Here is a 22,573-nt window from a genome sequence, read left to right as displayed (position 1 = left end):
TAATATAATATAAAATGACGTAATTTTCTGTTGTACCTATCATTTTCTTAAGTTTATTCCCGCATACCCTGTTATTTACAACTGTTAAAACCTATTATTGCAAATTTCCTATATGTATTGTGCATTGATTTCCGTTAAAAATCTTTATTTTTAGAAAAACCTTTATTTCTTACAAATTTTCTTTACAGCAATGTTAAAATAAATAAAGCTATAATTACAATATATACATTTAACTCATTAACATAACATGTACGTCAATATTAAACAGACGACGATGGTTAATTCAGTCAAACTTGCGACGCTGGCTTTGGATCTAGAGAAAAAGCTATTCTTTCTTCTACCTAAAATATAATTTTGTTACTAAATGAAAATATCGTAAATGCAAACAAATTAGTCCTTTCGCCAGTGGGGGTACAAGTACAACGGTCTCCTTAATTCAGATGGACTTATCCAAGTTTTCTTTATGTATCTTGACCCGTAGAACACGATTTTTTTGGGTAACAGTTGATCCGGATGTCGATAAGATTGTTGTAAACAAAGCACTTGAGGAATTACATAACAGCGATTTTTCGCAAAACTAACACCTTTTTTGTATTTTTTGGGTCATTCTAAGCAAAAAATGTTCTGACAAGTTTTTTCGTAGGATATATAGTTTTTGAGATAAACGCGGTTGAACTTTAAAAAAATCTAAAAATTGCAATTTTTGACCTCGAATAACTTTTTATTAAAAAAGAAAATAGCAATTCTGCTTAGGTACCGCATTTGAAAGTTAAAGTCAAATACTATCGGTTTTGATTATTTGCATTGCTCAAAATTAATTTTTTTATTGTTAAACAAAGCTATAAACACATAGTGTTTGAGTGATGTTTTCAATGAATTCTAATTTAAAATCGAACGAGTAGGTAGAGTAGATACAAGTGCAAGCGAGGCAATTTCTACGTAGCATGCGTTAAAACGCATGTATTGTCCACGGGAAACACTATGTGTTTATAGCTTTGTTTAACAATAAAATAATAAATTGCAACTTTCAAATGCGGTAAGCAGAATTGCTATTTTCTTTTTTAATCAAAAACTATTCGGGTTAAAAGATTGCATTTTTCGGTTTTCAACCGCGTTTATCTCGAAAACTATGCATCCTACGAAAAACTTGTCACAATATTTTTTGTTTAGAATGACCCAAAAAATACAAAAAAATGTTTTGTTTTGCGAGAAATCGCTGTTATGTATTTCCTCAAGTTCTTTGTTTATAACAACTTTATCGACATCCAGATCAACTGTTACCCAAAAAATTCGTGTTCTACGAGTCAAAATACATAAAAAAAACTTGGGTAAGTCCATCTGAATAAAGGAGGCCGTTGTACCCCCCTGGCGACAGGACTAAAATTTCTAAAGCGTTCTCCCCCAAAACTTAGTTCAAGATGTACTCCTTCAATAGAGCTATTAATACAGACCTGTAATTTAAAACACTTACTTTTTTCGTTTGGATCTTTTGTACCACACAATTTGTATGCGATTTTAACCTTCCTTTTTTCATTTATATATCCTGGAATGTATAAACTTGGCGCATCTAGCCTTCCATGTAATAGCAATTTGTTAAAATCTTGCTCTAGCCTCTCAGCGATTGGTCCCTTAAAATGTAAAAGAAGTTGTACGCAGCCGTCGTTATGTAACGATCTGGTTTTTCTACTGTCAACTGTCAAGAACCACTCCGGGATCCCCATCACTTCTCTAATATCTTCAATAAATTGAGCCCTGTAAAGGAAAGAATGCGTATTTATAGATTTAAACAAATAAAAACTCCTTGGTAATAGGTATAGTTTTAATTCAAAATTAAAAATTTTAAAAAATCCAAATGGGTTATGTAAATGTTCAAAACGTTTTCGGACCTATCATTTCATCCTCAGTGAACTCTTATACTTGCTTAATAGCCCCAGAACCTAAGTGGTTGGATTTAATATGCAATTTACATTGTTAAGTTGTAAAATTGAAACGGCTTAAAGCCGATGTTAATGGATGGGAACATGAAGAAGGCAGATGAAAACCTTCTGCTTATATTTGAACGAAGGATGCTAAGAGGAATATTCGGTAGGATCTGTGAAAATGGTCTTTGGAGGAGAAGGTACAAGTACGAGATATACCACAGATATAAATATGTATATATTTGGTGGTAAAGACGTAGTATCTCTTATAATAATAGGAAGACTAAGATGGGCAGGGATTGCCATTCTATGAATTATCATGAATAAATCCTCCTTTAGTATTTCACAGCAGTTAACAGCGATAACCCTCTACAAGTACCTGTCTAATACTACCTTTCACAGCCGCTGCCGTTGAGAACGGCAACGTTGTCAACAAAATTCTCATTTAGATTGCAGTGGCCCTATTCTCCGTACACTGAATCGCATGTCTAACATACGGTATAGCAAGATCACAGTAGAACAACTCTCCTAGAAGAATCCTTAGGTCACAACCTGTGGGAAGTAGAAATAGGGGTAGGCCAAAACTCAGATAGAAGGATGGTGTGGATGAGGATGGTAGAAAAATGGGCACAGCAAACTGGCAACAGTTGGAGTTGGCAATGGATAGAACTGACTGGCGTAATAGACTTAAGAAGGTCGAGGCTCTTTTACAGGGCTTTAGCACGATTGATGATGATGATTGGTAGTTTTTGTTAATTCATATTTATTTTTTAAAAATGGTCTTTCTATAAAATAATGTTATACTTACACGACAAACCTTGGTGGCTTTTCAATATTAGCATACTTAATAATATCATAGTCCGGTTCGATATTCGCACAAGCGTATCTTTCTCCTCTTCTATCTGGTGCCAATATGACGATAGATCTTCCAATAGCGGTTACGTCGCCTTCTAGTGGAAAGTTTGAATCGGTAAAAACTTTCCTTTCTAAGCCAATGTCTATAGTTCCCAGTCGGGCTGAGAGATCTCCCACGTGGCATCGAAGAGGATTCTCAGGGCCACATTCTTGTTGGTACAGGTCGGTCTGAAAAGATGAATAAATAAATCAAGGTTAAAAATGATACGCTAGATTCAGAGGTCACCAAATGACGGACCGCGATCCGCATCCGGACCGTGGGCTACTTTTATGTGGACCGCCATTAAATTCAGAATATAGTGTTTGGCAATTTTGAAAATCTTCGACAATGAAATTATGTATTATATTTGGCTTAACTTACGTGTGTGAGGCCACTTTTTCAAGAATGAACTTTATTAAAAATCGGTACAGATCTCAATTAACAGATGAAAATATCTCAACTCCCTAATGAGAATCAGTTGCACTAAGCTCACTCCAAACTTCAGAACTTACAATATTAAAGAAAGAAAGCTACAGTATCTCGGACATGTGATGCGGGGCGAGAAGTATGGCATCCTACGACTCATAATGCAAGGAAAGATAGATGGCAGAAGAAGCATCGGAAGAAGACGAATTTCATGGCTCAAGAACCTGAGAGAATGGTTTGGATGCTGCTCAAAACAACTATTTAGAGCTACTGCTTCAAAAATTAAAAGAGTCAACCTCCGTAGCGGAGATGGCACCTGAAGAAGAAGAAAACTTCAGATAGGTTGTACAAAATAAAAAATGTCATGCTTCCCACTGATAACTTAATTTTGTAAAGAGTTTTTCCCTTATTGTTATATACAATTTCAAGTGCGTTTTCTCATATACTTTTCAGCTATGTATTTAATTAAAATAGTTTTCAGATTTATAAAGTTTCCAACAAACATCTTGCATTGAAACTAGTGTAGAAAAGATAACATGTTAATTACCATTTTGTGCTATGGTTATTTATTGTAAATTTCTGCCTCAATAACTGAATTTAAAAAAATTTAATAACTACATATTATACAAACTGAAGATGTCAAAAAACTTGAGAAAGACGTCATTAACATTCAAAATATAAAGTCCTAACTTTTAAAATATTCTCAGTAGTAATTTACAATAATACTTTGTTCAAAATATACTGATAATAATACTGATACTAAAAAGACAGAAACAAGTAGCATTAAAGTCGGACCCCGGAAGTGTCATAGGATTTCGAAACGGACCCTCATGGAATATAATTGGTGACCCCTGCGCTAGACAGTTCTTCTTTCTCTTTTTATTGACTTGCATACTTGTGCACAAATTCATAAATGCGCAGGTACTTTTACTACACAAGAAAGGAGACAAACACAAACTCGAAAATTACAGACCAATAAGCCTGTTACCACATCCGTACAAAAGGAAAACAAAATAATTACTAACAGACTATCAAATAAACTCAATAGTTACCAGCCTGTTGAATAAGCGGGATTCCCCAAAGGTTATAGTACCATAGAAAACCTACTCAGACAATAAGGACACTTATCGAAAAGTGTAACGAATACAAATACAATGAACCTCTTCATCTAGCATTTGTGGATTACAATAAGGCATTGGATTACATAGAACTCTGAGCCGTATTAGAAGTAATGGATAATGCAAGGATTGATTCCAGATATAGACTAGATGACATCAAAGCAAAAATGGGGAAAAACTCCAAATAGCACAAAATAGAGAAGAATGGAGAACTCATGGGGAGGCCTTTGTCCAGAAGTAGATGCAAACAGGCTACAGAAGAAGAAGAATATACTTGTGCATCTGCCATTACATTCGTTTGTATAAATCAACTGTATCATTTCAAGAATAAAATATGATTGTAACATCGTTCATTGCGCAGCGTGCCATATTCTTCTTTATCCCTACCTAAGCGATTCCACCAATTGGAGTCGACATTAGCTTCGTATCGTGACGGGAACCGCCGATAATGTTCGAAGCTCCAAATTCCTATGCCGCTTTGTTTACATTCGACACCAGGGTGGTATTATGCCAGATTTTTTGTAATTGTAAAAAGTACCGAGTTACTTATTTTAGCATTGTGTTGCTTTGTTTATTTTTTTTAATATATGCTCAAGATGTCGTAGTCTGTTAGTTGTTGATTCTAAATATGTTTTATATTAATGCAATGTAATATAACTTAAAAAAATATTACAAAACTATATACAAAATAAATACAAAAAAACTTTTTTTTGGGTTAATTAGATCAATGGGGGGTTATAACAATAATCCAACTGCTAAACAGTTTAAGGCAGCTTACAAACAAATGTTAAAACATTTAGAACTAAGGAATAGTTTTAGAGGAAATTGTATTCCTTTAGAACTGATTACAGTTATGGCTCCTAAAAAAATAATTAATAAGTCTTGTGGCAGAGAACGAATTGTTGAAGACGAATGTGTTGATGATAACGATGACATATCCAATACAAATTTTATATCACTTCAATTAAGGAACTTATCATTTACACATTACAAGAGAGAAGTTATTATATACATTTCAGAATATGTCATTTATAAAATATCGAGAATTTTGAAATGTGAAGATTGTGTAAACGCACTTATAGAACACCGAGCAGACTTGTTGGCATCATTCATCAACCAACGAGATACATTAAATTTAACTTTTCCATCCAAAGATGTTGTTATTATTTGCTCTACTGCCGAAAAAGTGCTACAGTGCCACATAAACGTTAATAAACGTATTAATATTAATATTGTTAATATCCAAATATTAAAAGAATTAACAGAACAATTATTATTTAAGAACTTAAACAACCATTTCAAACATTATTCCTTTTTAGAGTCACATTATTCCAATTTATTAAAATTAATAATTTTCACCTACATTAAAAGTAAAAGAATTATTCATAATAACACGACATTATTTTGTGAACAATGAAAATATTTTTTAGTTTTTGATCATTGATTATTTTTATTGTAAAACTTTATGTTATAAATATACGGTAAACAAAGTATATTTCAAATGTGCGCATATCCTACATTAAAATATTAATTTTAAATTTAAGATAACTTCTTGTTTTTTGTGATTAGTCAATACGATTAGTGTAATTAGTTAAATAAGTGTAGGTATATTAACTTGTGTTATATTCGAAACTAATTCAATAAATATTATTAATTATTCTGAATCCAACTCTGTTTCATTTATGTAGAAGCTCCCCACCCCAGCGATTCTGTTTAGAAACAAGGCAACATTCGCACCGCTATCTAAATAGGTTCATGTTACTTCTCGGGCTTTTTGGTCTTTTGTACAACTTCTTTTGGCATCTATGGTCTTTTGTACAACTTTCGTAACAAATAAGTGTCAGTTGCTAGTTCCGATTTATTTCCTAGGTGGCGCTAGGAGTTATTCTCCCGGACAAACACCGTTTCGTGTCTTGCTAGGCGTTTATTAAATTAGATAAATTAATATATTTCATTTAAGGACGTAGGCGCAAAATCTCGCGCCAATGTGTTTCAAATGCATTATTTTTTTTAATCCTGAGAAAACAATAAGTATTTTAGAAAAATTTAAAGGCAGAATGAAAGAATACATTATTATCGAGGGCCGAAAGTCCCTTACAATAACCAAAAAGTTTCTTTTGAATGAGATATTTGAAATTAAAAATCACAATAAATTATTTTTTTTTCACCTCAGTAATTTATTAAAATAAACATTACAGAAGTTTTCAGGGACTTTCGGCCCTCGGTAATAATACATTCTTTCGTTCTGCATTTAAATTTTTCAAAAATACTTATTAGTTTTCTTAGGATTCAAAAAACATGAATGCATTTAAAACACATTGTCGCGAAATTTTGCGCCTACGCCCTTAATATCAACTTACATTTAATGGATCGGCCAGTTGAGTGAAATAAGGGTTCCATACATATCCACCAGCTACACATCTAGTTGCCAGAGTTTTTACTGTAGCGTCTACACCGACAGGATTGACATATATAGCCCAGTTGTGCTCCCTTGTCTGAAACATAAAAAATTTACTCTCATATACATAATTTAAGGTAGAAGAGAAAGAATCAAATAAGAGAAATAAGGAAAGAATTTAAGGTAGGTATGGATGCATTCAACGGTAGGAAATGAGAGAAACGTGTTTAAAACGATATAGCTATATTAGTAGACCAGGCCACCAAACTAATTCGTTTCGTAGGTATGTCTCTGTAAGCGTAACGTTGCCAAGTCTTCAAAGTAAAAAAATCATATGCCGTTGTTCAAATTATCGTATTTTATAGTTCCAAATATCTTTTCACAATAACAATTTTCGATATTATGAAATATAAAGGTAGTTTACCCTTGATCGAAATTCATATTTTTTGACATACTTCGTATAAGATTAATAAAGTTTGATATCTGATGGTTGCATTTTAGGTTTTAGGTTGCAGAGCTTTTCATGAAGAATAATTTTTTTCGTAAAATTAATACCTAATAGTAATTTGACAACAATTATTATTTTTTAATTAGTCGAATGTAATTTCATACTAAAACATAGTTTATAATTTCAAACAACTTTTCATAATAACAATTTTCGATATTGTGAAGTATACGGGTACTTTACCGTTGAGCGAAATTCATATTCTCTTACATATCTCGTATAAGATTGATAAAATTGGATATGATGGTTGCACCTTAGGTTTTAGATCATGCAGACCTACAGCTTTTTATAAAGATTAACTTTTTTCGTAAAATGAATAAAAAAAATGTTTCCCATATGATTCCAAGTTATGTAGACACACTGTATAATATCTGACAAAATCGACAGAATTCTTAAACCACGAGGAATAAAAACAATATTTACTCCCCAACAAAAACTTTCATCTCTTGTCCAATCCGTCAAAGACAACATTCCAAATGAACAACACGGAGTTTATGAATTTCCTTGTGCAGACTGCCCCCGATCTTACATAGGACAAACCAATCGTAGAATCCAAAATAGGATTTATGAACATTCCATATCTGTTCGGAATTCCGATTCAGTTTCAGCCCTAGGCCAACACCATCTTCATACAGGTCACAAAATTGACTTTGAACACTCCAGAACCATAGCCTCCATCCGATTCTATAAACAAAGGATTATCCGAGAAGCTATAGAAATCGAAAAACGGCCAAATTGTCTCAATAAAAGAGATGACGACATCCGTTTACCTTCGAATTGGAGACCCCTCCTAAAGAAAACATCGTCTGCTCCAATTCCCGCCGTTAAAAATCTTCGCGCCAATCCAAATCCCGCTCCGAATAGTCTTCGCGCTAATTCCCACTCCGCCACGTCATCGACAGCCACGTCAGTCACGCCAGTCCACGGTATAAATAAACGCCCCAGCGTCAACAACAACAGTAGTGCACTGAGTAGTGAAGTAGTGAGTGTAGTGTCTGGAGCCTCAGAAGACTGAGACACCGGAAGCCCTGAAGATGACGTCAGAGATGACGTCGAAAGCTCGGCCTAGAAACCAACGACGCGGTTCAACCCGGAAGCCTGGTGAGTTTATTTTTAATATTAATTCTTTTATTGATATTGATTTTAGCTTTAAGTTTCACTGTATAATATATTATATAGAATCCATCTCAGTTGCCATTAAGTCATTGAAATGTGATCAACTCAATTTGGATCCCACGTGTTGGGAAACCTGTATACCTTACCTTAGGGCATCATCCTGTTTGCCATGTGACCATCACAGGCCTTTTTATTGAAGTATGCACTTTTAAGGCATCTATATTTTATGTAAAGGGTTTTTACCCAGATATTTTTCCTTTGTGGCTCAGCTAGCATCCAGTTTATCGAACACTGATGATGATTTTTTATAAAAATCGAAAACGTTTTGTTGTGATGTAGCCCTTTTAAGGGATTTTTAATAAAAAAATTTTATACCTTTTACAAAGGATTTCTTTCCAATATTATATAGAATAACAGCTTTTGTGTCTACTGCGCTAAACTTACCACATTCCTATCATTTTTTCCAGGATGTCTAAGCTTGACTTCAATAGTTGTATCACTAGGGCTGCCATCTTTATGAATTAATTGTCTCTGAAAAACAAAAAAAATTATTCTACAGTTGAAGCAACATAAGATTGCTATAATGTAATTATTTTCAGCAATAATTAAAGATATAGCGACGGTTAAACTGCAAAACCTCGTAAGTCGATTTTTGGTTCGTTAAGACGTTTATACTTTGTTGGTTTATAATTTTACATATCTTTTAAACTACGAAAGCTTGTCAATAGTCAAAGTCAATATTAAAATTTAACTACTACCTAGTACCATTAAATTTTACTATTGACTTACATGCTTTCCTGGTTTAAAAGATATGTAAAATTATAAACCAACAAAGTATAAAAGTCATAACGAAGTCGAAGAACCTTCTGGGGCTTAAGAATAGGGAACTTGCATAAAATTTTAAATTCGAAAAAAAAATGTTATAAATCACAATAGAACATAATTTAGAACTTGTATCAAAGATAAAAATGTTTTGTTTGTCTTTCGTTTGGTCCCTAAAGACAACTAAAAATTCAACTTATACCAGCCACCCCAAAACGCGTCGTGACGTCACAGGGTTGTATGTTTACATTCTACACCAATTGTATATATAATTTTAAATTACACATTATAAACGTCAGAAAAAATACAGTTGTGTGACGTTAAAAGCGTTTTTGATCGTTTGAACTAGTCATAGAAAATTTGTACTTTTACAAAATGGTTTTATTTTCAATAGTAAACCTTCTTCCCTTTCCTTCAAAAACTGTATCAAACTCAAATCTCAACAAACTGGTATATATTATTACGACATACGATAAATGTCATTAGAATATAAATATGTTTCCTTTATTCTCCGATGACGAGCTGGCCAAATACCCAAGTAGGTGGAGGCCAATAAACTAAAGAAGGAGAAGAAGAATATATCTAAATATAACGCTGTGTCTAGGTACACGCTAACGTGTACGGAAATTAAAAAATTAGAGTGTCAGAGTGTTGGAATTTGTTTAATCGCGTTGTGTTTACACTTTAATTTTAATATTGATTAGTGAAGAGATTTCTTATTTTTTATTTGTTTAGGTTTTTTTTTTAAATTAACTATGCAGTGTGTACAATTATTTAGTTTTTTTAATGAGTTTAACAACATTTTAAAACAGTATGAAAAAGTTAAGAGACTATAAATGAATATTGTAGCGGTTATTTACTGTGTAATTACTTCTAATTACAATAAAACCAGCGGTTCGTAATTTATATACGACTTTATTTTTATTTATACAAGTTTACTTTACAAACTTTAGCTTAAGACTAAACTCTATTTACAAATATGTCCTATTTATATATGCGATACAGATATTCCAGAAATATCTATATATCTCCAGCTATGTCCATGTGACCGCTTGCACGTCATCGGCGCTGCATCGGCGTATCTCGAAACATCGATAGTGTTCTGTCTGTCCCGAGACGGGAGCTGGTATACGAGGGTAGGTCAATAATTATTTTGTTACACTGCTCCCCTCTTAAGATCTGAGCGTCCCGATCAGCAACTCTAGATGGCCCAGGATGGCGGAATCTACAGGATTCTCCAGCTCTGCATACACCCCTAGAAAAGAAGTAACAGTCTACTGTCTTTGAAGGGTATGACATCTTCGGGTTCATGCAACACACAGTAATCCGTACGCCAGTTTCTCTGAAGATCACTTCCAGCATGCTTCTCACAATCTTCCAATCCAGATTTTCTACTGCATGGCCAATTTTTGGTAAAGCCAAATCTTTGATGTCATAATTACAGACCATTTTCTTCAAATTAGTTAGAGCACGCCATATGTTCTCGTAGCTTGGCGTGTCCGTATAAGACTTCCTGGTCACTATATACAGCAAAGATCGAGGACCATCTTCCAATCGCAATACTCTTCCAATTTTAGGTTGTTGATTCCTTAACTCGTCCAGGCGGCCGAACTTTCTATTGAATACGGACGAGATTCCTTTAGTCATCTCGAGGTCTTGTGCAACACAGTGGGCTAGAGAGACGTTTTCTGGAACACCAAACAGATCTTGCTGAACTTCTGTGGTCACGCCGAATCTAGCACTCTTTTTTTCTGCGTAATTTGACATAAATTCCTTAAAACTTGGCTGTGGTGCATCTTTCATCTCCTGTTGGAGGACTCGGGCTTCCTCTGTTTCATTTGAGCCAGCATATGGTGCAAGACGATTTATGTGAATAACTTTTGGTTTACCGTTTGGTAACTTCTTAATTCTGTATATTACGTCATTTATTTTCTTCTTAACTTCATACGGACCTTCCCATTGTCTTTGCAGTTTAGGACACAGGCCTCGACGACGTTGTGGATTATAAAGCCAGACAAGATCACCTACTTCGAAGCTTTCATTCTTGCAGCGAGAATCATATTGATCTTTCATTCTGTCACTGGCTATCTGGATGTGTTGTCGGGCAAGTTCATGAATGTTGTTCATTCGTAACTTCAGGCGGTCTACGTATTCTTCGCCTGCAACATATTCCTCGGAAGGTCTGCAGCCAAACTCTAGGTCGCAGGGCAAACGAACTTCACGACCCAACATCAGGCAGGTTGGTGTTTGACCTGTAGTTTCATTCACGGCCGAGCGGTAGGCCATCAGGAATAAATGAATGTGTTGGTCCCAATCTCGCTGATGTTCAGATACAACTTTGGACAAGTGTTTACCCATCGTTCGGTTCATCCTCTCGACCATTCCATCTGATTGAGGATGCAGGGGTGTTGTTCTGGTCTTATTGGCACCAATCAATTTACAAACGTTTTGGAAAAGAGCTGACTCAAAGTTTCGCCCTTGGTCGGAGTGGATCTCCAAGGGAACACCAAATCGGCTGAAGAATTCTTTAACAAGTACCTCTGCAACGGTAGCAGCTTCTTGATTCGGTAATGCATAGGCCTCGGTCCATTTCGTAAAATAGTCCATGGCTACCAGAATGTATTTATTTCCAGCATCGGTTTCTGGAAATGGACCTGCAATGTCGATTGCTACTCTTTCCATAGGACTTCCAACATTGTACTGTCTCATGGGTGCTCTCTTTTTACCAACTGGACCATTACCGGATGCACACAGTTCACATTTCCGGCACCATCTTCTTACATCATCTTTACAGTTCACCCAATAGAACCGTTCTCGAACCTTTTGCAGAGTCTTCGTAATACCAAAGTGTCCACCTGATGTACCGTCATGCAACTGACGCAATACTTCTGACACTTTACTTTTAGGTACAATCAACTGAAGCTTAGATTCTGTACCATCATCGTTCTCAAAGGTTCTGTACAGAAGATCATCTTTTAGTATCAGGCAATTCCATTGGCTCCAGTAGGCCTTGACTTCCGGACTACATGCACTAATGTTTTGCCAACTAGGTCTCTCACCTCGACGCATCCAATCCAATACTCTTTTTATACATGGATCGTCTTCTTGGGCTTCTTGTAACTGTTGTGGCTGCCATTGCTCATTAACGACGGTAGTTCGTCTCACAGGGCAAAGCTGTTCATCTACTTTAAGCCGGTGATTACAACTTTCACTGCATGGCCGTATCGAGGAAGCATCTGTATTTGAACCAACTCTTCCAGCCCTCTTCATGCGTCTCTTCGGCATCGTGTCACGAATCACCCTCCGTACCATTTCCACCAAACGTTCATCTTTTCTCTTATCGCCTTTTTCCACGGTTATTACTCGATTGTTTCGTGAAGCTTGGCTAGCTGCTTCGTGTTCCAAGGCAATAGCAAGTGCTTCATCTAAAACTTTCGGTCTTGCTAGTCGTAAAGCTTTCTGTAGTTCATTATCTTTCAGCCCATTGACGAAGGTATCTACTGCAATTTCTTCTAAAACGCTGTCTGGCACCTCTGGATAAGCCAACCGCACCACACGAGCCACATCTGCTTCAAATTCTTGCAGATTCTCACTTGCTCGTTGACTTCTACTTCGCAGTTGTGCTTTGTATACTTGTTGTAGATGGGCATCTCCATAGCGTTTTTCTAGACGAGTGAACAAGGTCTGGTAACAATTTTCTTGACCCTTGGGAATTGACCTTAATATATCTGCAGCATCACCTCGTAAAGCAGCAGTCAAGGAAACAGCCTTTTCTTGTTCGGTCCAATGATTGGCGGTCGCAATAGCTTCAAATTGTTTAAGGTATATGGACCAAGAGGACTTTCCATCAAATGGTGGTAATTTGAATCTCATATTATGCGACGTTTCGTCTCTCGGTAGTTCATCTTTCACCACAGGATCTAACGCTGCTGCATTAACTGATGGTTGTACTTTTGTATCGGTTATCATGCTCTCTAATTCTTTGATCTTCTCTTCTACGGCCAAAACTACTGCATTAACTGAAGGTAGCACTTTCGTATTGGTTACCATAGTCTCTAGTTGTTTGATCTTATCTTCTAACATTTCTTTACTGTCGTCTACGCTTTTCTGTATCTTATCGAATGTTCTAGAAACCTCTTCAAATTTCTCGTCGTTCTGTCTACAAACGTCTTTAATTACTTGAGAAACACTTTCAAATTTCTCGTTGCTCTGTCTACAAACTTCTTTAATTACTTGAGAAGTCTCGTCAAATTTTTTAGCAACGTTCTCGAATTTCTCGTCGCTTTTTCTACTAACTTCTTCAAGTTTCTCGTTGTTCTTTATAGAAGTTTCATCGATCTTTTGAGAAATGGTTTCGAATTTCTCATTGTTTTGACTACATACGTCTTTAATTATTTGAGAAGTCTCATCGAATCTTTTAGCAACATTTTCGAATTTATCGTCGCTTTTTCTACAAGTTTCATTGATCGTTTCAGAAACAGTTTTTAATTTCGATAAGATTACTTGTTCTGCTGACTGGAAGTGGAACGTCTCTGGGTCATCTCCGTTCTTCGTGAGGACATCCTTGAGTCGTGCTTGTAGGACTATCTTGCACCCACTGCTGTCTAATTCGTACTCTTCTAATTGTTCACGGAGCTGTTTTATGGTCAGTTCTTGTAGCAACATCTTTGGTCGGCACACACGTACTTTTCAAAATGTCTAAGTCTTTCCGAATACCGAACAATCAACGCACTTCAATTATTCCCGACGAATAAAGTTCAAAAGTCTTTCCGAATACCGAACAATTAACGCACTCCGATTATTCCCGACGAATAAAGTTCAAAAGTCTTTTTTTCACTTTTCATTTATTTACACTCCACACCGTTAACACCACTGTAGCGGTTATTTACTGTGTAATTACTTCTAATTACAATAAAACCAGCGGTTCGTAATTTATATACGACTTTATTTTTATTTATACAAGTTTACTTTACAAACTTTAGCTTAAGACTAAACTCTATTTACAAATATGTCCTATTTATATATGCGATACAGATATTCCAGAAATATCTATATATCTCCAGCTATGTCCATGTGACCGCTTGCACGTCATCGGCGCTGCATCGGCGTATCTCGAAACATCGATAGTGTTCTGTCTGTCCCGAGACGGGAGCTGGTATACGAGGGTAGGTCAATAATTATTTTGTTACAATATATATTTTTTTAGTTATAAGTGAAACAGTATTACCGTCCAAAAATAAAATAAAAGAAGACCTAAAGCTTTCACAACAATAATTAACTTGTTCTGAAGCTATTTCCTTGTGGCATTTTTGTAATCAACTATTCTAAATGGGAACTAAGCCACAATTTAACTAAAAAATGATTTTATTAACGTTTCGACGTCTAAATCGGACGTCGTCGTCAAAATACAAAATATTATTAAGTTAAACAAAAATGTTGTTGCTTACTAAAAAATTTTTTCTATTAATTTATTTAATCTGACTAATTTTTGTATTTTGACAATGACATCCGATTTGGACGTCGAAACGTTAATAAAATCATTTTTTTAGTTAAATTGTGGCTTATTTCCCATTTAGAATAGTTGATTATAATAATTAACTTACGTATAAAAATTATTTTAACAGTATTTTGTACGTGTCATGTCAACTAAATATATTGATATTCTTTTTCTCATGATCATCTTTCAGTGCGTCACAGTTTTTCGATTTCTCTCTAACGCATTAAATTGTATGTGACAGAAAAAAAGGCACGTCTTTGAATACTTTGGTAATTATTCTAGTTCGGTGATTATTCTAGTTGTCGATAGATGGCGCCATAACCAAAACAGAATTATTTATTAAATAAAATAATAATATTATCAATATAATCTGTACAATTTATAAGACTATACAAATGAAAGAAAATACCATTTTATAAATGCAATAGACACAATTGATTTGGTTTTATTCCAAATTGAAAATAAAATTTGACAACTGTCAGATTTAACAAAAATGTCACGTTAGAATAAATGTCATAAATGTGTATTATCACGGACTTACCTTTTTTTCTATAATTTGTGACGCACTGAAAAATGTTCATGAAAAGGAGATTACATTGATTTATTACAATTAAGTTTGAAACATCTGAATAGTTCTGCTTCCCTTCCCTTAACAAATATTTTTCTATCAAACAAACACTAAACATATCAAAATAGCTTGTACCAAAATATACAGTTACTGCGCACGCTAAATAATGACGTCACTGACTTGATGAAGTTTAATTCGCGTGTACCTAACTTTTTTATTTGCGCACACGTTAGCGTGTACCTAGACACAGCGAAATATAACCATAATAATAACTAATGTAAAACTACGTGACGTCACGGGTCGTTTGAACTATTTTATACCGCAGAAGACTTTAAATATGTATTTCTAAGTTATTACGAGTTTTTGAAGCGTGAAATTTTGGAAATCTCATTTTCAAACAAAACTGAACATTATTATGTAATAAAAAAAATGTGCAAATTCCCTATTGTATATAACTGGAAATATTCTTCTAAGAGTTGTAACGCCACGGAGTAATCTCTTCTCTTTTAAAAGATAGCAGACTGGAAATAATTATTATTAATTCAAGTTATAAAAATCTTACCATTTTCATGTAACCAAAAGCATGACCATTAGGGTTGTGGAAGGATGCTATGGCTCGTAATTCTCTTGCTTCTGATGGACTGTAGCCTCGTTCAATAGTTGAGCAAGCCCATCTTCGTGAATTCTGAAATATATCAAAGAAGTTTGTACTGAATGAAGCAAACTAATACAGTACGACATACCCTTTTGAACAACACTATGGATCTCCCTAAAATACTCCTTGGCCCAAACAAACTTAATAAGGTGTCGTTATAGTAAGTTTTGTACATTGTGTGATTAATAGGACTTCCAAACTTCCCACTTAAATCGCCAGCTTCGTATTGGTCGGGGGTACCATGGTAAGCGCGAGGAGATGATGCTGCATCTACATTTAAAGGATTCCAAGTACTGTACAGTGATGTTTTCTCGCATGGAAATTCCAGATTTTCCTCAACTGGTGTCTAAAATAATAAAATTTTTAAGTAAGCATTTATTTCAAAATAGAAAATCAATAAAATAGAGAAGGTATGCCCTTTTATAGATTATTTAAATAAATAAAGTACCGTTAATGTTTGTAAGTGGTCGAAATAATTATTAGAAATCACCTACCTAAAGGGATTTTTGTGTTACTTCAGTAAGGCCTGTAAAGGAATTATTTGGAATATTTGCAATATTTGAGCAAAAAAGAGATTATCGAGATAGACAGGGATATATGTTTAACGGTTGTTGTAAGGGCATAAAATAATTTCTTAAGAAAAGAGATATACATGAAAATCAAAAGCCTTGACATGACTTGCAGAAGCAAACTCACCATGTGTATGTGATAATCTTTAACAGATGTTAAACCTTCCAAATCAACGTCTACATCTGTAATGTCGTACTCAGTTTGTTGAACGAATTCTATTTTTCCTTTAACTGTCAGATCATAACCGTTGGGAAACCAATCCCTGGCAACAGCTTTTCTTCTGTAGACACCGCCAATCCTAAAAGAAAACATTCAATTATAAGATGTATACACTATAATAGAGATGGAGAGAAGAATATAAATACAAAACTAAATACGATGTCTAACTGACATATCATCATCAATGATGTTACAACTCTTCGTGAATCTTTACCGCGTTTGCTAGTGTCTTCCGTGTTTGTCAGTCCTGTGCCACTATTTCCCACTGTCTCGCTCCCATTTTCCCCACATTCTCTCTGACTGTATCTTTTCACCTTTTTGAAGTTATTCTTCTTTAGGCGCGATTGAGAGTAAAAATTTTCATAAATCTGCGCGCATGCGCACACAGACAGTATGTAGTTCGTTTCTAATCTTTCAAGATAGTATCTGTATCATTGCAAATAAGTCATTAAAAGAATATATTAGTGTTTTTAGTAAATGTATTATTTATTATAATTTTTGTGTCTTTGAATTGCTCTTCTTCTGTATTAAGATAATAAAATATGTAGGTATAACATTTTTATTACGATACCACTCAATCTATTTGTCACCGTGTTGTGTAATTATATCCGAAACTTACGTGTCAATTACAGGAGACTCGGTGGTCTAGTTGTTGAGCGTTCGGTCAGAGATCGAAAGGTCCCGGATTCTAATCCTGGATGATTCATTTTTTTTATTTTTGGTTGTTTTAATAAAAATTTTTTGAAAGTGGTAGATAAGAAAGTTAGTTTAATATTTAAATAGAATACAAATAACCTGTTAAGTATATTTACTTCGTTAAAATTATATAATAGAAGAATAACTTCTTACGTGCGTACAAAGTACACACACATTCTTTTTTTTTAATCCGTCCTTCTCTCAGATCTCCTCAGCCTCTACAGACCTTCTCCCAATATTCGGGAGTTCTTCAGCCTATCTTTCTATTCGTTATCTGTCGATTAAATTGAAACTTAGATAAACGAAGGACTACATTTATTGTTAAAATTTTTATAATATAACTTTAGTTTACTTACCTCGAACAAGCTAGTCTTTCACCCCTAGCTTTAGGTCCATGGTCGTCGTATAAAACAAGCGATTTTCCCAAAACACTGTGAAAACCCGTTAACGGTATCATCGGATCTGTCCACAGTTTTCTAGATATTTTGTCACTGTCAGCAATTTTTCCGGAAATATCAATTGTACCTTGACGTGTTGAAAGATCTCCCAGTCTGCATATTCCAATAGCATTCATATTACATCGGTCAGGGGATGTTCTGTTGTCAAAATCCACCTGTAAAAAAAGTACAAATAGTGATTGCGATATTTCTTCATCATCCGACGAGTTTTCTTCAGACGATAGTTAATATTTTGAATTTTTGCAGATGTAGAACTGTTTAGTCAATATTTCCTTATACAGTGCTAGTCAAAAGTCCGTACCCCCCCTCGTATCTTTTGAACGGTTATACCTATAATAGTGAAATTTGGAGGAAGGAAATAAACGGACGTAAACTTCTTAACTAGTTATGACAGGTGACGTAATAGTGACAGATGACGTTACAGAGCCACTGTGACCGATAATTTTAAATAGGACCTTATGGTAAGTGATACCTCGTTTGAAAGGTATTTAGAATACCTATTCAGTCATACTAATTTTTTTGAGTTTAGGTTGATTTTGATTTTGGTGAATAAATTAAATAAATATAATATTGTAGTTTCGAATTTAATTAATAAAAATTCAAATGTCCACCTATGGATTTCTTGTCAAAAAAGTTGACGTTTTTTAATTCTCTAGTAGTTTTTACGTCAACGTCAACCTGTTTGACAATTAATCATAGGCAGAATTTTGAATTTTTATTAATTAAATGCGAAACTACAATTTTATATTTATTTCATTTGTTCATCAAAATTAGCTTAAACTCAAACAAAATTAGTATGACTGAATAGGTATTTTCAATACCTTTCAAACGAGGTATCACTTACCATAAGGTCCCATTTAAAATTATCGGTCACAGTGGCTCTGTAACGTCATCTGTCACTATTACGTCACCTGTCATGAGTACTTAAGAAGCTTACGTCCGTTTATTTTCTTCCTCCAAATTTCACTATTATAGGTATAACCGTTCAAAAGATACGAGGGGGGGTTCGGACTTTTGACTAGCACTGTATAATAAGTAGCCCAGTAAATGAACGGGAAATTCGGCGATACCGTGTAATTTTCAGGGGCAACTCCGAATTCCATGAAAATTTGGATTTAGGTTCTACTTACCCTCCACTTCAAAGTTGTAATTGTGCCGTTGGTTGCTTTTACTTGGGAGGTGACAGTCACCCCTTCTAGGGGGTGAAAAAACATACGTTCAAGATAAGACCGGAAATGGATAAATTGACTGATTTTAAGCAACTTTTGTTCTATGGAGTTTTTTACGTAAGTCAGTACTTTTCGAGTTATTTACCATTGAAAATGTTTATTTTTCGACAAAAAAACTACGTTTTCAGACGGTTTTTCGCAAATAACTCAAAAAGTAAATATTTTATCGAAAAAAATATCCTTAGCAAGAGTGTAGCTTATAAAAAACCCAAAAAAATGATGTATCAGTAAAGTCTATCAATCAAATAAATACAAAGTTGTAGCTCATGAAAAATACGTTCTTATTCGTCTAATTCCAAATCGAATATTTAAAGGTGAAATCACCGAAAAATTAGGCACTTTTCGTGAAAAAGCCCATTTAAACTTTTTTAAAGTGTTTATAAAAAGCTTTGTTTTAATTGTTAACAAAAGTTTTAGCATTAAAAATAAGCGAGTTACGCTCAAAATAAAGTTGGCCCTCTTTTTTTTGTAAAAAATCATGAAAATCTCGCCGTGTTTAGCTCCCCAAATGAAATTAATCGCTACCGCTTTACAAAAAATTTACTTACCTGTCTATTTTTTATATGGTCTGTCAGTCTCACCAGTTTAAAGTGTTTATTTTTGAAAGGGTTATAATTGGGAAAGCTTGAATGGGTCACTAATCACTAGTGTATGCAAATTTTGAACAGCCATATCTTAACCAATTTTTGTCTTACGGGGAAACAAAATAAACTAGCTTATTTATAATAGCAAAACCTACATTTTTTACTCTTTATTTCTCTTATCACTAATACTTTTTAAGTTATTTTGAAAAAATGAAATATTTCAAAAATTTTTAGAAAATTTTTTTTACTATAAAACCAAATGTTTTAAAAAATAAGCACTTCAAACCAAGCAAACTTACAGATCATATAAACAATACACATGCAGTTAAAATAGATGGTAAAGCCAAACGATTAATTTCATTTAGGGTGCTAAATAGAGGGAGGTTTTCACGATTTTTTCTACCAAGAAAAAGGGGCCAACTTTTTTTTATCAATGTAACTCGTTTATTTTTGATGCTGTAAACTTTTGTAGAAAACAAAAAATAAGCTTTTTTTCGATACTTTAAAAATGTTAATAAGGTTTTCCCGAAAAACGTTTCTTTCTTCGGTGATTTCGCGTTGAATTATTCAATTTGGAATTAGACGAATAAGAACGTATTTTTCATGAGCTACAACTTTGCTTCTACTCAATTTGTAGACTTTACTGGTACACCATTTTTTTCGTTTTTTTATAGGCTACACTTTTGCTAAAAATATTTTTTTCGATAAAATATTTACTTTTTGAGTTATTTGGGAAAAACAGTCTGAAAACGTAGTTTTTTGTCGAAAAATCAACATTTTAAATCGCGAATAACTCGAAAAGTATTGACTTACGTAAAAAACTTTATAGAGCAAAAGGTGCTTAAAATAAGTCAATTATCCATTTCCGGCCCTATTTTAAACACGCGTTCCCCCCCCCCCGAGAAGGGGTAAATGTCACCCCCAAGTAAAAGCAACCAACGTCACAAATTCAACTTTGAAGTGGAGGGTAAGTAGAACCTAAATCCAAATTTTCATGCAATTTGGAGTTGCCGCTGGAAATTACACTGGAAAACGGTCATTTATTGGGCTAAAGTAAGTTTATTTGATTACATACATCATGTTAAAATTAAAATATTTACGTCTTCTATAAGTTACTAATTTTAAAAGCTAAATAAGCTTCACGCAATTCTGTTTCAAAACTATCATACGACCAGGATCAATAGCAACAATCTATAATCAATCTATAATCACAAGCTGGCAACAGTGTTGTTAAAACTCAGAATTTAGTGTACTTTTTTGATATTCAGTTATATTTACTATAATGAGTAAAAATTTACGGTCACACTTTAAATTCTTCTTCTTGACTGGCTTTACAACTCGGGGTGAGTCTTCGCCGCATCCACTATGGCCCTCCATCGTCTGCGATCTTGCGCTTCGATTTGCCATTGTTGTACCCCAATCCTAGATAGATCGGTTTCAACATCATCCTTCCATCTTTTTCTGGGACGGCCCACTGATCTTCTACCGTCTGGTCTCTCGAAGAACACTGTCTTTAGCACTCTGTCTTCCTCTGATCTTACTACATGACCTGCCCATCTTATCCGATTAGCTTTTATATGTCTGACGATGTTTTCAGTACCATATAGAGTCAGCAATTCAGCATTGCGGCGCCTTCTCCACTCTCCTGTCAATTCATCTCTTTGAGGACCAAATATCATTCTGAGGACTTTCCTTTCAAATATCAGCATTTATTTATTTCTCGCTGATGTAGAGTCCATGTTTCACTCCCATATGTAACAACTGGGCGAATAATTGACATGTACAGTCTTAATTTAGATTGTCTTTTCAGCAGCTTAGATCTTAATAATGATGATAGGGAGTATAATGCTCTATTTCCCGCAGCTATTCTTGCTGAGACCTCTTTTTCTATGTGATTGTCCTCTGTGATTACTGCTCCCAGATATTTAAACTCTTTTACTACTTCAAAGTTGTGGTCATTAATAGTTACGTTCTGTCTAACTCTTGGTCTTGGATTTTTGGTCACCAGCATATATTTCGTCTTCTCTTCATTTATTCGAAGGCCCAGGTTACCTGTTTCCTCCTCGAGCTGTGAAAACACCTCTCTTACGTCTCTTGTAGAATGAGCGACTGCACTCTTCTTGTAGAATGAGCGACTCACTAAATAACCTACACTTTAAATAGCTATAAAAATAACTCCAACTAACCTTATAAGGATTATATACAGCTCCGGAACTTAAACATCTTGCTGTCCAATTATAAAAATCTTTTCCTGGAGGAAGCTCATGGATGGCCCACCTGTGTTCAGCTGAGTTATTAAGAGCTGCTCCATCTGCGTGTACTAAATATTCGATGAGTATTGTCGTATCTGCCCAAGGTTCGTCCTTAACCTGCCTCATGAGCATTCTTCCTACGGTTGGGTATCTGAAGAGAACCTGGGCGGTAAAAATTTGTTTCTCGTATTGGAAATTTGGTTCGTACAAGGTTATTCCGCCACATATCCAAGGTTCTGCGATTAGCTCTGATGAAGGATATTGAGTATTCCTAAAATATTACAAATAAAATGAATGCATTTATCTGAATGTAATATAGTCCAGTCCAGGAACCGAAGCTTTTCACCTCGCAATTTTTACAGAATGGATCGATTTGCTTGAAAATTTGAGAATAAGTAGTGGATAGTCCAAGGATCAAAATTTATATGATGCCGAAAGGCGCTTTTACCATGGGGGTGGTTTGGGGTGGAAACTTTTTATTATATTTTGACCGCAAAAGTTGATAAAAACATTCATTCTAAACATCTAAAAATGTTCTATACATTTTTTTGATAAAATTAATAGTTTTCGATTTATTCGCTATCGAATGTGTTGGTTTTATATCGAAAAAATCAATGTTTTTCGATAATACTCATTTACGATTCAC

At 34.6% G+C, this 22,573-nt stretch overlaps 1 protein-coding gene across 1 annotated transcript in view; it reads right to left on the bottom strand.

The window, feature by feature from the left end:
- Positions 1-143: 143 nt before the first annotated feature.
- LOC114333573 (uncharacterized) overlaps positions 144-22,573 on the bottom strand; it is a 48,458-nt gene continuing 26,028 nt past the window's right edge. The window contains exons 7-16 of the mRNA XM_028283468.2: positions 21,862-22,198; positions 17,761-18,017; positions 16,616-16,787; positions 16,008-16,265; positions 15,827-15,949; positions 8,822-8,908; positions 6,719-6,853; positions 2,728-3,002; positions 1,472-1,752; positions 144-341 (exon numbers count right to left, since the gene is read on the bottom strand). Coding sequence (XP_028139269.2) covers positions 238-341; positions 1,472-1,752; positions 2,728-3,002; positions 6,719-6,853; positions 8,822-8,908; positions 15,827-15,949; positions 16,008-16,265; positions 16,616-16,787; positions 17,761-18,017; positions 21,862-22,198 — 2,029 coding nt within the window. The 3' untranslated portion in view covers positions 144-237. The remainder of the gene's footprint in view (positions 342-1,471; positions 1,753-2,727; positions 3,003-6,718; positions 6,854-8,821; positions 8,909-15,826; positions 15,950-16,007; positions 16,266-16,615; positions 16,788-17,760; positions 18,018-21,861; positions 22,199-22,573) is intronic.

Source organism: Diabrotica virgifera, chromosome 2, assembly GCF_917563875.1.
Source record: "Diabrotica virgifera virgifera chromosome 2, PGI_DIABVI_V3a".
Taxonomy (NCBI): Eukaryota; Metazoa; Arthropoda; class Insecta; order Coleoptera; family Chrysomelidae; genus Diabrotica; species Diabrotica virgifera.
This window is presented reverse-complemented; position numbering and strand designations above follow the sequence as displayed.